Here is a 16,078-nt window from a genome sequence, read left to right as displayed (position 1 = left end):
TTTACATCCCGCATTTATTCCATTGCAGTAATCTGCATGGCTCAGAACCATTGATTGTGTCAAGTTACAGAATGTTTCCCTCGGGAAGTAAGGTTTTAGACGTTTAAGTTTCCACATAGAATGAAACATCTTCTTTATAATGGAGTTAACTTGGCTCTCAAGTGTAAGATGGCGATCAATTGTAACACCTAAAATTTTGAGGATATCAGAAATAGGAAGAGAATGATCAGGAGTGTTTAGGGTTGTGAGTTTATAATTATTATGTGGGGAAGAGAGGATAAGACAATGTGTTTTTTCGGCGTTTGGTTTCAGTTGAAATGAGTTTGCCCATGAGTCCATGAATGTTCAGACTGCGCATGATATCATTTGTAATTTCAGAAAGGTCATGTCTGAAAGGGATGTAAATCCCCCCTTCTATATGGATAGGGTGTGGGATCAATACTCAAAGCAATTTAACCAGCCAGAAGTGGTTAGTGCTGCTGAAAATGACCGGTTGGCACCAAACTGAAAAATGGCAATTTTGGGGGCATTCTGGGGGTGGAGTGAGCACTTGGCCAGTTAATGGTTGATATTCAGCACTTAACAGGCCAGATTGACCGCATAAATAGGACCACATAAAAATCAGTCCTATCTTTATGTGGTAACCCATAGCCGGTTAAAATGCTGAATATCGGGGGGAAGTGACGTTACCGAGCCAAGATGGCTGCTTGAGCAAAGAGCTCTGGCTGTCCCACGAAGAAAAGTGGAAAATACAAGCAGTTAGCGCGAAGCTACAATAAAATCAACGATCGCGGATAACAGCGGAACATCAGGTGATCGAAAAACGCATGGCAGCTCGAACAATAAAGCACTCGCTGGCGGGTTTCGCGTATACGGGATCCAGCGCGTCGACACAGCAGGCCGCGGTACAAAAAAAGAAAAACAGCATGGCGGAAGGCCCAGCGGAGGAGCGGCCGGTTCAACAAGAACAGATACCGCAGGAATCCCAGATCCTCTTTACACAAGAGGAATCGCTAACGGGCGAAAATGAACCAATCCTAGAGATTCAAGACTGGCTAAAAGAAATAACAGGAGAACTGAAAGCCCTCCGCTCTGATTTAATCACTCTAGGTGCGGATCTCAGAGGTGATATCGCTGCATTAGGAACTCGAGTAGCAGAAACGGAAGAGCGTTTAGATGATCAAAGCGAACTGTTGCAATCTGTAACGGAGCAGCAAGCGGAGGAAAGGAAAAACATCCAACAAATATGGGACAAAATGGAGGATATAGAAAACCGCAGTAGACGTCATAACATCAGAATCCGAGGTATTCCAGAGACTCCCCTATATGCGGATTGTGAACATACAGTGCAGCAAATAGCAAGCGCCATCCTAAAGGAAATACAAATAGATAAATACCCCTTGGAGATACAAATCGAGAGGGCACACTGAGCGCTTGGAGCACCAAGAAACAACCAGCCGAAAGATATGATAGCTTGCTTTGTGGACTATAAACTGAAAGAGAAAATAATGCAGGCAGCACGAGAAAAGCCGAATTTCAAATGGGATACACACCAGATTCAACTTTATCAAGATCTGGCGCCATCTACGCTGCGACGACGGGCAGAATTACGCCCGATCACTCAATACTTACGCACGCAGAACATTCAATATAGATGGAGTCACCCCTTCGCCCTGTGCTTCTATAAAGAAGGAAAATTACACCAAATCAGAGAGGTGGCAGAAGCGGCATTGATATTTCCAGACAAAGAGCTGCACTCCACGATGGCGCCAAGGCGGGAAACGGGGACAATGCGTAGAGAGAGACCCAGATGGCAGAGAGTGACAAAAGGAAAAGGACGGCTACAGCGTCAGCAATCGGATACTGCACTGAGAAGTGGAGGTCGGGTGACTACTTGAACTTAAATCGATAACACAGAATCAATCGGCCAGGAGGCATTGCAATGGAAGATGCACGATGGCGCACACAGAATAGCTACTATTAAGGACTGAGAGGTAGTAAGTGAACTGAAGTGCCACTGTTAAGTTAAAGCAGGAATATAAAGGTTAATATGTTAATGTTGCACCAGAGGAGAGTTTAAAATGTTCAACTATGTTTAAACACATACTGGGCTAACAGTACACGAAATAGCTAACCGATAAGCAGAGGGACACGTGACGGTCACATTTTACCCCAGCACACCTGATCCAAATATGACAGGTGATAACGGTCATGGGAGAGGGATACATGGGGATAGAGGGGGGAAATATTCACTGATACTGCTGCACCAAGATAGATGTGGTCTTTTGAGGCAGAGGGGTTGCGAGAGTACCAGGGAAGGAGAGGATAGGGCAGAAACTGACAAAGAAGGGCATGATGGGCACGATTGACTTACTCACTATCAACGTGAAGGGCTTAAACTCCCCGGCAAAACGCCAACTCCTTTTTAAGGAGGCAATGCGTCTCAGGGCAGATATAATTTTTGAGCAAGAAATGCATTTGCTACCAAAACATGAAAAGCTATGTAAACATGGACGATATAAGGATATATATTTTGCATCTAGTCACATAGAGAACAAAAAAAAGGGGGTACTGATAGCACTGACACATAGATATATGTGGCAGGTGCAGAGAGTGGTGAGAGATAGAGATGGCCGATATATATTACTGATAATAAGCTTGGGGACAGAGATCTTTACCCTGTTAAACATCTATGCCCCAAATGAGCATCAGGGCTCCTTCTATGAGGAACTATCGGAACTTAGAGCAAAACACATAGAGGGAGAATTACTGATTGGAGGGGATTTTAACCTAACGCCCCACCCATCAATGGATAACTCCACACAGGGGATACGCTATGCACGAACAGATCGAGCTAAACTACATACGTTTTTATCCAAATGGCAGATGATAGATATATGGAGGCATTATAACCCCCACATCTTGCAGCTACACATATTACTCAGCAGTACATGCATCATACTCCAGAATAGATTTATGGCTAGGAGGGCGAGCTGTACTGCAACAGGTGCAAACAATTCAAATACAGAATAGAACGTGGTCGGATCACGCCCCGCTCACCCTACAACTAAAATGTGCAACTAATAGACTGCCCCCCCCGACATGGCGCATGGATGATAGTATGTTAGCAGATCAAAATGTTATAAAACAATTAGAAGAAGATATAAAACACTACATTAGCGAAAATGATACGGGGGAAGTAGGAGATGAGGTAGTATGGGAGGGCCTAAAAGCAGTCCTAAGAGGCCAAATTATATCACTGCAGGCCCATAGGAACCGACAGAAGCAAACCAAAACACAACAATTACATGTAGAGCTAGAAACACTGCAAACAACAATGGCCAATGGAAATCCGCCAACTAACGCAGCGGAGAGATGCCACCAGGTACAAATGGAACTTAGGGAACTCCAGTTAGCAGAAGTGGCGGAAACCCTGCAAAAAACTCAACAATGCCATTTTGAATTTGGTAATAAAGCGTCCCGATTATTAGCATATAAACTGAAGCAGCATAAAAGCAAAAATTATATCCATACAATAGAAGAAAACACAGGGTAGAGATCAACCATAACTAAGCAAATTAGCCGGGCCTTTATGGATTTCTATAAACACTTGTATAGAGACGAGATTCACACAGACCCTCAAACAACACAGACCTACCTGGAAAAGGTAGAGCTCCCCCAAATCACCCCAGACCAAAACGCCATACTCTCGGCGCCGATAGAACTAAAAGAGATAGAGTGGGCCATTAGTAACCTACCAAATGGAAAAGCGCCAGGGCCAGACGGGTTTACGAATAAATTTTATAAGAGCTTTAGAAAACTATTAGCCCCCTTACTGACGCGAGTTTTAAATGGGATTGAGCATCAGAAAGAACTGCCCTACTCATGGAGGCTGGCACATATAATCATACTGCTAAAGCCGGGGAAAGACCCGAAACACTGCGATTCATACTGCCCAATATCGTTATTAAACACAGACTACAAAATCTTTACGAAGATTCTGGCTAAGCGCTTACAGATGTTTATGCCGCAACTAGTACGAGATGACCAAACGGGGTTTATAGAGGGTAGACAGACCTTTGATAACATAAGAAGAGCTATACATCTCATACAGGAGATCAATAGCACGCAACAACCAGCGGTACTTCTGTCACTTGACGCCGAAAAAGCGTTCGATAGAGTTCACTGGCCCTACATGTTTGAAGTACTAAAGAAAATGGGGATAACAGGCAGCTTTATAGCATGGATAAGACAACTATATAAACAACCACTAGCGGCTCTGATTAGTAATGGGGAATGCTCTGAAACCTTTACACTGGAGAGAGGGACACGACAGGGATGCTCCCTGTCACCTCTGCTTTTTGCCCTAACATTAGAACCCCTAGCCCAGGATATTCGATTACACCCCAATATACAAGGCGTCCATATTGGACAAAAGACACATAAAATCATGTTATTCGCAGATGATATCTTGCTCACTGTGACAAATCCCCAGGGCTCCATGGAGGGCATAACACAAATTCTGCAGCAATTTGGGAAAATAGCAGGGTTTAAAATAAATATGACTAAATCAGAACTAATGGGCCTGAACCTGTCCGGAGAAACCACCAAGGCCATAAAACAGCAATACCCATTGCGATGGGCAACTCGCTGATTGCGATATCTGGGAGTCAATCTTACACCCAATTTATCGGATATATATAAAGCAAACTTTCCCCCCAAAATGCGGGAGCTATTCAAAGACCTAGATCGATGGGAGGGATTGGAGCTATCATGTATAGGCAGAATACAAGCGATAAAAATGATGATCTTACCCAAGATGATATATCTCTTCATAGCACTGCCACTACCGATCCCCAATAAATTTTTCCGACAACTAAAGCGTAAAACATTTGCATATATATATAGAAACATAAACCGCCGCGAGTTCGAGCGGAAATGCTCTATCAATCAAGAAGAAAAGGGGGTATGGGAGTACCAGATTATTATCGATATTATCAAGCAGCACAGTTGAGGATACTGGTAACTTGGGTTAACGCTGAAACAAAACCATGGCTTCAGATAGAAAAACAGTGGGTGGGTATGCATCAACCAGCCATGCTGCTATGGCAACCTAGAAAGCGAATCAGAGCAATGGCGGCACTTTTGCCAATAGCAATTCAATTACCACTCCTGACCTGGAACACGATACGTCAGCAGTTTTGCCCAAATAGAACATATTTCCGAAAGATGCACATTAGGGGAGCACCAGGTTTTGCATGGGAAGAGGGAGATACAGTGTATAAACAATGGGAACAGAGAGGGCTAAAACAGTTAGGACAAATATGGGAAGAGGGGGTAGTACGTTCCTATGATGAGCTGCAGGAGGAATATGACCTTCAACCACAGCATTTAATTTACTACTCCAGAATTAGAAACTACATCCTTCGAAAAGCGAGGGCAGAGTTGCAGGGTGAGGAAACAGAGTTGGAACGGGCAATGGGAGGGAGTAGCACCAAGGGATGTATAACACGAATATATGCCGCATTATTAGCACATAGAACCCCCATATTGAAATACACACAGAGATGGGAACAAGACACAGATACTAGACATGATATACACAGCTGGGAGAAGGCATGGGGCTTCTTGTTAAGTAGCTCTGTGAGTAGTGCCATCATAGAGAATGGATATAAGATACTATATCGCTGGTACTACACCCCGGACAGACTAGCCAAAATGATACCAGAAGCGTCGAATCAATGCTGGAGGGGATGTACAGTGAAGGGAGACATGCTACACATCTGGTGGACGTGCCCAAAAATACAAAGATACTGGAGAGAACTGTTAGACATGCTTAAACAAATACTGGGCAAAGAGTATCCACTGACAATGGACCATTGCATACTACACTTTCGACCCACAGGACTTTCGAAACCTTTACATCGATTGGCCTCCATGTTTTTGGCAGCGAGCAAGATTGCGGTGGCATCCGCGTGGAGGCAACAATCGACTCCCCCAGCAATGAAAGTGATATATAAAATGGACTACTTCTACCAAATGTCTAAATTGACGGCGATAAAGAATGGACAATTAGCCCAGTTCTTAAAAATCTGGGATAATTACAAAGAATGGAGGCATCGGGCCGGGATCGACCTTGATGCGCCCCCAGCTGATGACACCATGGCTCTGAACGCCATTAAACATGCAAGGACCGAAATACAACATAAATTTAACCACGGGGGCAGCAGTATCGGGACTATTGCAGAATGCAAATAGAGGAGACACACGGGTAGGGAGTTGAGGGAGGGGGGAGGGGGGAGGGGATATGGGATTGTTCATATGTAAATTATAGCAATATACTTTGAAGTGTATGTTAAACTATATAAATATTAAAAAAAAAAAATGCTGAATATCGCACTTAATCATCTATGCATTAGCTGGCTCCAGAAACCCAGAAATGTAGTGCCGGTGACTGGACATGGCTTGGCATTGAGTTTCTGGGTTTAATGCCGCCAGCAGCAATCAGGAAAACACTGATCACTGCCAGCTAAATATCGGGCAGTATTCCCCCCCCCCCCCCCCCCCCCCTCCCACTGATATTCAACAAGCAGTGCATAGATGCCGCTTCCAGCAGTGACTCCAGATATTCACTTCCGGGCCATATCCAGTTTCAATTTAGGCTGTGGCAACCAGATAATTGAATATTCAGAGCTAGCCTGTTAAGTTATTAGCAGTTAAAGGTAGGCCTGCTATTTAAGTGGCCTATCTTAACTGCTCAACTTAGCCAGTTTAGTGCTGAGTATTTGCACTTAGTTGGCTAGTGGCTAAGTGCTAATATTCAGTGGAGATAACCAGCTATCTTGCGTTGAATATTAGCGCTTAGCTGGCCTAAGTGCTATTTAACTGTCCAGGAGCCATTCCTGGCCGGTTAAATAGCGTTGAATAGCAGGCCCTATATCTTTTGGAGATCGATGAAATGAGCGTCTGTTGTAATTGCTGGTTTATGATGTTAATTTTGCCAGTACAAAAAAAAATGATTTTTCAAAGTCATTTCCATGGATAAAAACAATTGTTTCCCTGTAGACATGAAGTATTTGAAAATTGCTCACCTTTGTGCGTACATTTACCCAGACTGAGCAGAGCATTAGGGCTGGGATTGCAACCACGTGCCTAGTTTTGCTTTTTACTTCACTTTCAACAATGATGCAAAATCTGTGGGTAAAATGTCCCTGTGGACTTTGCAGCCATGCAGGCGGTGTGAAAACAGCCTTGAAAATGAATAGATCCTTTTACTAAGGTGTGCTAATCAATTAGTGTGCATTAAGTACCACGCAGCCCATAGGTATACAGTGGGCTACATGGCATTTAGTGCACCTTTGTAAAAGAAACCCCTAAAAGATAATATTCAGAAAACCCACTGCCCAGCCAACAGAATGGGATGATTTTAGCTGGTCTGTGTAGCTGAACTTGGGGCCAGCTTTATTTAGGAGGGTGCAAGCAGGGCAATTTCCCTGGGCCCCCATGACACAGGAGGCCCCAAGCATTCTTAAAGTTGAAGAAGGTACAGTCTACTGGCAGGCTTTGGGACCTCTTCAAAATTTCTGACCTGAACCTCATATTGACAAATATAGGCCCCAGCTGAACTTTCTGCTTCCTTTCACTGTCTAAGTTTGTTGCTGAAAATTTACCTGTCTCTAGCTGATGTAAAATTTGACTAGATTTTATTGCAGCTGGGATTGTTGGCTACAGCTTAGCTGGTTAGGGCTGTGCAGAAATAGGATCAGCAAGTTGTATGTGAGGCTATTTGATTGGACTACTATCAAGCTCATTTTCAAAGCACTTAGCCTCCCAAAGTTCCATAGAAACCTATGGAACTTAGCCTCCCAAAGTGCTTTGAAAATATGCCTCCATGACTACTTTTTGAAAGTTACCCCTCTTTATTGGGTCATTGATATAAAACAGTCCTAATCCATTTTTTTTTCATCACACTGTCCTTGCCTAATCCTGAGTAGAGGCAGCTAGCTATTCCCCACCATAGGATTCCCCCCCTTTTTGCCATGTAAAGTTGGGCAGGGGGCAAAAAAAAAAAAGCAACTATACAGCAGAGGACAATTCCCTCCAAGCAGACAGCCCATGGGTTTTATTTCAGATGTTCCAGAAGTGGCAGTACCTTGACACATGCTGCTTGTTCCTGAATATGGATGCCTTTGCTTTTCAAGACAGTAGTTGCAAGCTCAGTTTGTGCTGTCTTCAGCATGTGATTTGGAGATAGTAGTCTAACCTGTGACTTTTCTTCTTCCCACGTGTCCTTCAGAAATATGACTATGACAGCAGCACCGTTCGCAAGAAGTTCTTCCGGGAAGCCTTGCTTCAGATCATCATCCCCTTCCTGCTGAAAAAATTGGCACCTACTTGCAAATCGGTGAGAAATTGACAGGGCCAGCCACAGGAAAGGAAGAGAGCTTTCCCTTGGGAGAAGCCTATGTGCTTGCCAGGCCAAGGACAATCATTTTAACAGAGACTAAATTACTTTTACTGGACTTGAAATCTGGAGTAATTCCCTGAAGATGACTTTGTTAGGAACAGAGCTTCTGATCACCTTGCATATGGTAATGTGTTGCCAGGTTGCATGCTGTGTTATATATGCATCTGTGAGGTGATTTGGAAAACTGTTCTGATCATGCCTGCTCTTTGTAGCATAAAAAGCACCCCTGGTACTTTAAGATGGTCTGGAAACAGGATACTTCTGAAATATTTCTTGAATTTATTGGCTAAAATTGGTTGACGGCGGGGAGGGGGTGTGTGAAAGAACATCTATCTGGAGCTGGCCATGGTGTCTGGGGAAGAACCTTTTGGTAGTATGGTAACCAATGCCTGATTTCCCTGTTGCAGGATTTATCACGGTTCCAGGAACTCATCTTTGAAGACTTTTCTCAGTTTATCTTGGTCGAGAACACCTATGAGGAGGTCGTGCTGCAGTCTGTTATGAAAGACATCATGCAGGGTAATGACTGTCCTGCATCTTCCCCAGCATCATCACCTTGGAATCAGATACCTGGGAAAACCGCAGTGATGGGCATGGATAGTAGTTGTGCAAGAGATGTGTTGGTAGTCCTCTCTCTACCATGTTGCAGACCTGGGGCCCCGTTTACTAAACCGCGCTAGAGACGCGTTAGTGCTTTTAGCGCACGCTAACTGTGTAAGCGCCCACAATATTCCTATGGGGGCCTACATAGCGCGTGCTAATTTTGTGCATGTGGTAAAAACGCTAGCACACCTTAGTAAACAGGCCCCTGGTTTGAGTTATGCCACTGCTGTGATGAAGGAGATAGCTTTAAGAAATGGCTTCTAGTGGTCTCTCTGCCATTCTGCAGACCTATTTTAGCTTGTTGATAGAGTGAAGGGCTGAATTGAAGACTCTACTACAATTACCTCCTTCCTAACCCATCAGGATGGTAACAACATGGAAAATCATGGATGGGACCCTTCTACGGGTGTTAAATTGGCAACACTTTTTTAGCTTAGCAGAAAAGGCCCAGTTTATCTACTGGATAGGAACACATTTAAAGAAAAGGACCTATCATCGTGTGTCTCGCATATAAGCTAAGAAAAATGCAAGCTTTTCTCACACATCTGCTTCTGTACAATGTTAATGGTGTTTTGTCAGCTGGTTTTAGGAAGAAATAACTCTGTTTTCAGGCACATTCCAGCATGCCTTGAGGGTGTTTTGTCATGGAGAGCTATTGGAGAAACTCAAAATAACTGGAGGGGTGGGGGTGGGCAGGAGTGTTGGAACAACCTCCAAAACTGCCATAAAACTGCTTATCTTTAAGCAAGCAGCACTTCCCTAAATGCTGCTGGTCAGCAAATGAAAATTTTGATTTTCTGTAAAGGTTGTAAGCTGAAACTTCTTAGGTACTGATATCATTAACAAACAATATAGGTTGATCAGTGTTTATTTTTTTTTCTTCTAAAATTAACCCATTGGTGAATCCCCTTACTCTTTTTGGCCCTGAAGAACTCAGGAATTTTACGTTGAGCAAGAGATGTTTCTTTGGGGAGGGGGCTAAGATGTGGAGGAAGCTGGGGGGGGGGGGGAGGATAGTGAATTGGGGTAACTTTTAAAAAACCACTATTGAGCAAAGCTGAAGAGTCCATAGATATGCCAATAATTAACTAATTAATATATGTATATTTTTTTCAGCTGTGAAAGAAGCCGCAGTACAGAAAAAACACAACCTTTTCCGAGACAGCGTGGTTCTACACAATAGTGACCCCAACCTGCATTTGCTGGGTGATGATGTGCCCATCAACTGGAGCAGAGAGTACGGTGATGAATCCGTAGATGCTGCCTCCGCTGAGAAACACCGTCGAGCCAAGCAGGTGGTATCACTAATTCATGATGATGATGGCACCTTGCCATACGAGTCGTGCATGGAAGTTCCAGCACATGAGGATATCAGGGAAGAACCAGAGGCAGAACAGATCTCTGCAAGTGCTGCTGAGGCTGAACCACAATTGCTCCGGTCACCAGATAACGTGACACAGATCCGTGGAATGCTAGTGAAAGAATTCCAGGTGGAGACCCCAGTACCAGTCCATGACCAAACTGATGCTTTGCCTGCTAACAGCTCTACAGTCAAAGATAACAAAGCTTCAGAGAAATCTAAAGATGGGATACCTGCTGTAGAAGTGTGTCAGGTCCCAGAACCTGTCGTGAAGGTACCTGCCTTGGAAGTGCACCAGGTCCCAGAACCTGCCGTGAAGGTACCTTCCATGGAGGTGTGCCAGGTCCCAGAACCTGCTGTGGAGGTGGGCCACTTCCCAGAACCTGCAGTGAAGGTACCTGCTGAGGAGGTGCACCAGGTCCCAGAACCTGCCGTGAAGGTACCTGCTGAGCAGGTACACCAGGTCCCAGAACCTACCAAGCAGGTGCACCAGATCCAAGAACCTGCTGAGCAGGTGCACCAGGTCCCAGAACCTGCCGTGAACATACCTGCTGGGCAGGTGCACCGGGTCCCAGAACCTGCCGTGAAGGTATCTGCTGAGGAGTTGCACCAGGTCCCAGAACCTGCCATGAAGGTATCTTCTGAGGAGGTGCACCAGGTCCCAGAACCTACCTTGAAGGTACCTGCAGTGGAGCTGCATCAGGTCCCAGAACCTGCCGTGAAGGTATACCCTGTTGCAGAACTCACTAGTGAAGAATCAAAGGTTCTTATACCAGCTGAGGAGAACCTGAGATCTAAGGAATCAAAGACTGATGATCCTACACACTACTCAAAAGAATCATCCTCAATGTACCTGGAACAATTGAACCGGGATGATAGTGGCTTCCAGTCCCCAATGAGCGAGGAAGGAGAAGAGCTTGCAGAGAAGCCTATAGCACCAGCTTCACCTTTCAAGTCACCAGTAGGAGATGTTGTTGTGTTTTCTGATGGAGGGTTTCATTCTGCAGACAGCCACAAACACAACATCAAGGAAGAGGCCCCTATCCATGTCCCTTCTGAACAAGCAAAACAGATGCAATCACCCATGGAGCTGAGGGAGAAAGTTGAAGGTCAACCCCAGGTTTAACGTGAACTATGTAGACTCCTGTACCTCATTTACCAAAAGTGAACTGGGCTAAATGGTCTACCGCTGGCTTTGCTGAGAACTTTAAGGGATCCTGGACAACCAGATGACCAGGATCCAAACTTCAGCCAGCAGTGGACTCCTGCTCCATGTTTTGAGTAAGGATTTGAGAGAACAAAGAAAGCAACACAAACCCTGATAAGTTGCAACAAAAGAGGGGGAGGGGGAGAATATATTGAGGACCAATTATCCCTTTTTATAAAGAGGTCCATTTTTGCCAATAAGTACATGTGTTAATACTGGACAACTGGAGCAGATTGGTAGCCTAGTTTAGAGCCAAACTTGGCGGGACCCAGAGGAAGGCTAAATTATGTTTCTACTCCACCTGTGCAGTATTTTATTTTGCTGTGTATTTGCCAGTGAAAGATACTTTAATGCTATAGCCGCACTAACTAACATGCTTTAGGGACCTGTGGGCAGCAGGGCAGTGGTCAAACTTGCTTAAGCTTCAGGGTGTGATTTGAAACACTTCTATATTTTTCTGGGTGCGTTAAGGATTTTACATGGGTTACTTCTCTACCATCCCCCTTCCCCACCCTTGTGCCCCTCAAAGCCTAGCGCAGAATCACCATTCCGGATCCTCTCTGAGTTTATATTTAGGCCTCCAAGTTGCAGTGTGTAGCATGGTTGGCTTTCCTACCAGCCTCTTGTTTTTGCTTGGACATGTTCCCTTTACACCTCCTCAGGGGGGACTTGACAGTAGCTATGTGTCAAAGAAGGGATCTTTTCTGCGAGGTCTACCTCGGGAACTTCTAACTACAGCCAGTCCAGACGTTATTCTGCAAGACCTGTAGAGAGCAATACTAAGCGCACTGTGTAAAAAGAGGCTGACCAGCAGGTGGCATGGGTTCAAAACTGCTCATTGAAACTAAGCTTTGTTTCTCAGTTGACTTGCATTGAAGCTTAGTTGAGTTGAGGTTTGATCAACTCATCTTTCTCAGGAAAGGGAGAAGAAAGGTAGTGGATCCAAAGACACTGGCACATCTGCACCTTTATCATTTGCACGTTCTGTTCAAAATCAGATTAGTGGGAGCAGGGCACTTCTTTCCCACTGTCTAGTAATTCGTTTCTGGTTTACCAGTTTTACCATTTGCTCTCATTCTTCCCAGCCCAGACTTATTAGAAGACAGAGCTGGGTTGACCAGAAAGTGGCTAAATCTTCCTTCCTGTCACACTGCCATGAAATTGTGGATCTCAGCTGATGGCAAGTACCTTCAGTCATGCACATTTCTTAGAAGTGCATGCCATCTGTTTCTCTTAACTGCTGAGAACATAGTCCACAGATATGCCCTAGGTGGGCAGGAAGAGGAGATTTATATTGTTAGTGGGGTGGGTTGTTTTTTGGAATTTTCCAAGTGCCCTGGAAAGCAAAGAGGGACTCAGAATATAAGAGGTCAGGAGGCACTGTCACAGGCATTTCAGCAGAGGGTACTTTCCACTCATACTGGAGGGATTTAAAAAGGAAAATATTTCAGTTTAATTAAATTGAGTAATTTTGTCATCCAAAGGGCCTGAACCTGAGCAGTGACATTAGAACTAAAGACATTATAATCATAATTTACATGAGTTTATAGGTTTTTATTTTCTAAGATAGGTTATGTTTTTATCAGACACATTCTGGCTCTTCTTGTAGGGCTAAGGTACTTTTTTGTGTTGCTTCTGCCAGTAGGGGCAGATAATGGAATGAACAAGATGATTCCTTTAATTTTTTTTTTTTTTTTACAGTTGTCTTGAAGGTTGGTGTACCATAACACACAAGTAATAGAGGATGCATTGGTCACCCCCTCAAGCTTACTTACACACACAGGACACACTTGTGTTCTTTCTTACCGCTCGGCACTACACTACATTGGTACTGGCTTTGGCATTTGTTTCCCTGGGAGCCAGAGTTCTTACCACCATGGTTCAATTTTCTCCATTCTAGTGATTGCTTTTGGAGAACTTTACCAGTAATCTTAGGATAATAGTGAACACTAACTTCTTGCCCTATCCTTGTTGGATTAAGGGCATGTCTTTTAGCACTTGGTATGGAAGCTCAGAGTGGCCCATGGAAGAAATGCTTGAATAAGAAATTAAATCAAATTGGTATTAAAATACAGAGAGCTTTTGTTGGGAGGGAAAAAAGAGGTAAAAAATAGTCACTAGAATCTCAAATTTTTAAGAAAGTAGCAAACTGTTCCATGCTTAATGGCCTCTGCAATGGGGCTAGGAATTGAGATATACCATTTCTGTGCCAACAGGGCATTTCAACATTAAATTTTGTGAAGAAGGGAAGGGCCCCCCTCCCCAACAGAGCAAACAAGTTATTAAACTGCTAAATATCCCTTAACCCTGGGTCAGTACTTTGACTCAATGAAGCCTGAATTCCATGACAAGAGTCTGAGTTGACACCCTTCCCCCTCCATAAAAATGCAAATAGTGGCTTGGATACATGCCCCTGACACCCCTGGCATCTTGGAGAAGATTATCTGCTTGCATCTAGCTGACTTGTGTACTGCTGAGATATGGTGGTTATTTATTTTCTATTTAATTAATGTCCAACTTGCTTGGGCTCACATCATTTAGGGCTCTTGCTGGTGGTTGTGACCCCAGATAGCTTTGCTGATAAACTGAGTGGTGGTAAGAGATGCTTTGGGGGGGGGGGGGGGGAGACAGGGGACAGTTTCAGATTTGGGACATAGAAGGAAATAATTGTGTACTGTCATTGGTATCCCAGACTGAGAAGACGAAAGGTTGTTCAATTGTTCCTATATCACTGTAACTCAAAAACAAATGTGTAAAAGATGGGGTGGGAGTGCAGACCAGGCATTAGATTTTTATCCAGAATGGGAAGGAAAGGTCATTCCATGCTCACATTGGGCTTAGGTTTGTGCCCTGAGAACTATCCCTCACGTGCTGGTCATGATGCAACTTTGGAGGAAGGAGATGTAAATGCCCCATGCTTGGATTCAAAAACCAAACCTGCAGAAAGGGGATAGTGTTAGCAGCTTAGGACGTCATGATGAAGTGCACTGAAGACAATTTATTTAACCCCCTCTAGTATGGCAAGTCTGGTATACCAAATGCTGCAGCTCAGTGCTGGAGCTGGGGATGTTTGAGCTTTATGAGAATAAACTGTGACCCACCCATATCTCCATAAACTGGGGAATCTTTCTGTTGGGGCCTTGCCTCTCAGGGTCTGATAAAATGTAATTTCCAAAAATGTTTTAACACCTACTTTCTTTATAATGCACAAATATTTGTTTTATTTTTCATCTTCACATTGCACCTTTCTGTGTTTGAAGGAGGGTCATCCACATTTTATCTGGGTTCTCTTTCTATTTTTAGTTTATCTTTCAGCAGGAGGGAGACATGTCTGTGATGCAGCCTGAGCAAGTCTCCCTGTTTGTGACACTATAATGCACCAAGTCAAGCCCATGACACTAGCACCAGCTGAATGGGAGGGACACTAGCACAGCACTAATTAATGTCTCACCACACCCTGTTAGTTCAGAGAAGGGAATCTGTCCCTATATGACACTTGCACCAACTGAGACAAACTCTTCTTGCCTGACACTAGCACAGTCACTGTTGCATCCCCCGAGTTGTCACTTTTCTCAGATTATGACTGCAAGTAAACCCTGGCATGGAACTGTATATATAGATAGATATAGATGCTAGCGATGCCTAATGCTTCCACTGAATAACTTTTTCAATTGATGATCTTTCTTCTCTTGCACTGTGCTGGTGAGCAAAGCTCCTGTGGTGATCACTGCATGCTTGAAAGGAGTGATGCTGAAGCCTTGAGCAAGGGGTGGGAGGGGGGAAGTCAGTTCTCAGCTGCTTGTTTCAGTGTAGTCTGATGAGGTGGTGCTAGAGTGCAGGAGTAAGACCAGACACTGGTTCCTGATGCTGAAGAGAAAATCATTCCATGAGGGAAGAGATTCTATAAGACGGTCACATGGGATGCCTGAAGTGCCTTATGTGGAGGGGAAAATGCTCTGTTAAGATATTTTATGGAAAAGGATACAAATGTATAAATATGCTTCTATTAATAAAAAGGCTTTATTATAGCATACTGTGGTGGTCATTTATTTATTTTGCTGTGCTGTCTGTACTTCTTGTTCGTGTTGCCAACCCAGTCATGTACAAGCTATTGGGATTGCAGATACCTGGAGTATGCATCCAGCTAATACATGGAAACATTAGAAAATGACAGCAGATAATGACCACATGGCCCATCCAGTTGGCCCATCCATACCATCCAATATTTGTTTGTCCCCCCTAAGCGTTTTTATATTGCTGGTCCACTTTACTGGAGTAAATTGCCTCTTCGAATCAGAACTATTATAGAGTTTAAAGAATTTAACAGAGAGCTCAAGGCACTTATTTATGTAAGCCTACAGTTGGGGTAATGAATGATGATTTAACATCTGCTCTGGGACTCTGATTGTTTTTAACAGTTATTTTGGGATGTCATTTCGTA

The 16,078-nt window shown here is 44.0% G+C and overlaps 1 protein-coding gene across 1 annotated transcript in view; it reads left to right on the top strand.

Moving 5' to 3' along the window:
* Nucleotides 1-15,668, top strand: part of LOC115472742 (niban-like protein 1) — a 210,298-nt gene extending 194,630 nt beyond the window's left edge. Inside the window, exons 12-14 of the mRNA XM_030207126.1 lie at nucleotides 8,297-8,404; nucleotides 8,875-8,986; nucleotides 10,187-15,668. Of these exons, the coding sequence (XP_030062986.1) occupies nucleotides 8,297-8,404; nucleotides 8,875-8,986; nucleotides 10,187-11,556 (1,590 nt within the window). The 3' untranslated portion in view covers nucleotides 11,557-15,668. The remainder of the gene's footprint in view (nucleotides 1-8,296; nucleotides 8,405-8,874; nucleotides 8,987-10,186) is intronic.
* The last annotated feature ends 410 nt before the right edge of the window (nucleotides 15,669-16,078 follow it).

The sequence above is a fragment of the Microcaecilia unicolor genome, chromosome 6 (assembly GCF_901765095.1).
Source record: "Microcaecilia unicolor chromosome 6, aMicUni1.1, whole genome shotgun sequence".
NCBI lineage: Eukaryota > Metazoa > Chordata > Amphibia > Gymnophiona > Siphonopidae > Microcaecilia > Microcaecilia unicolor.
This window is presented reverse-complemented; position numbering and strand designations above follow the sequence as displayed.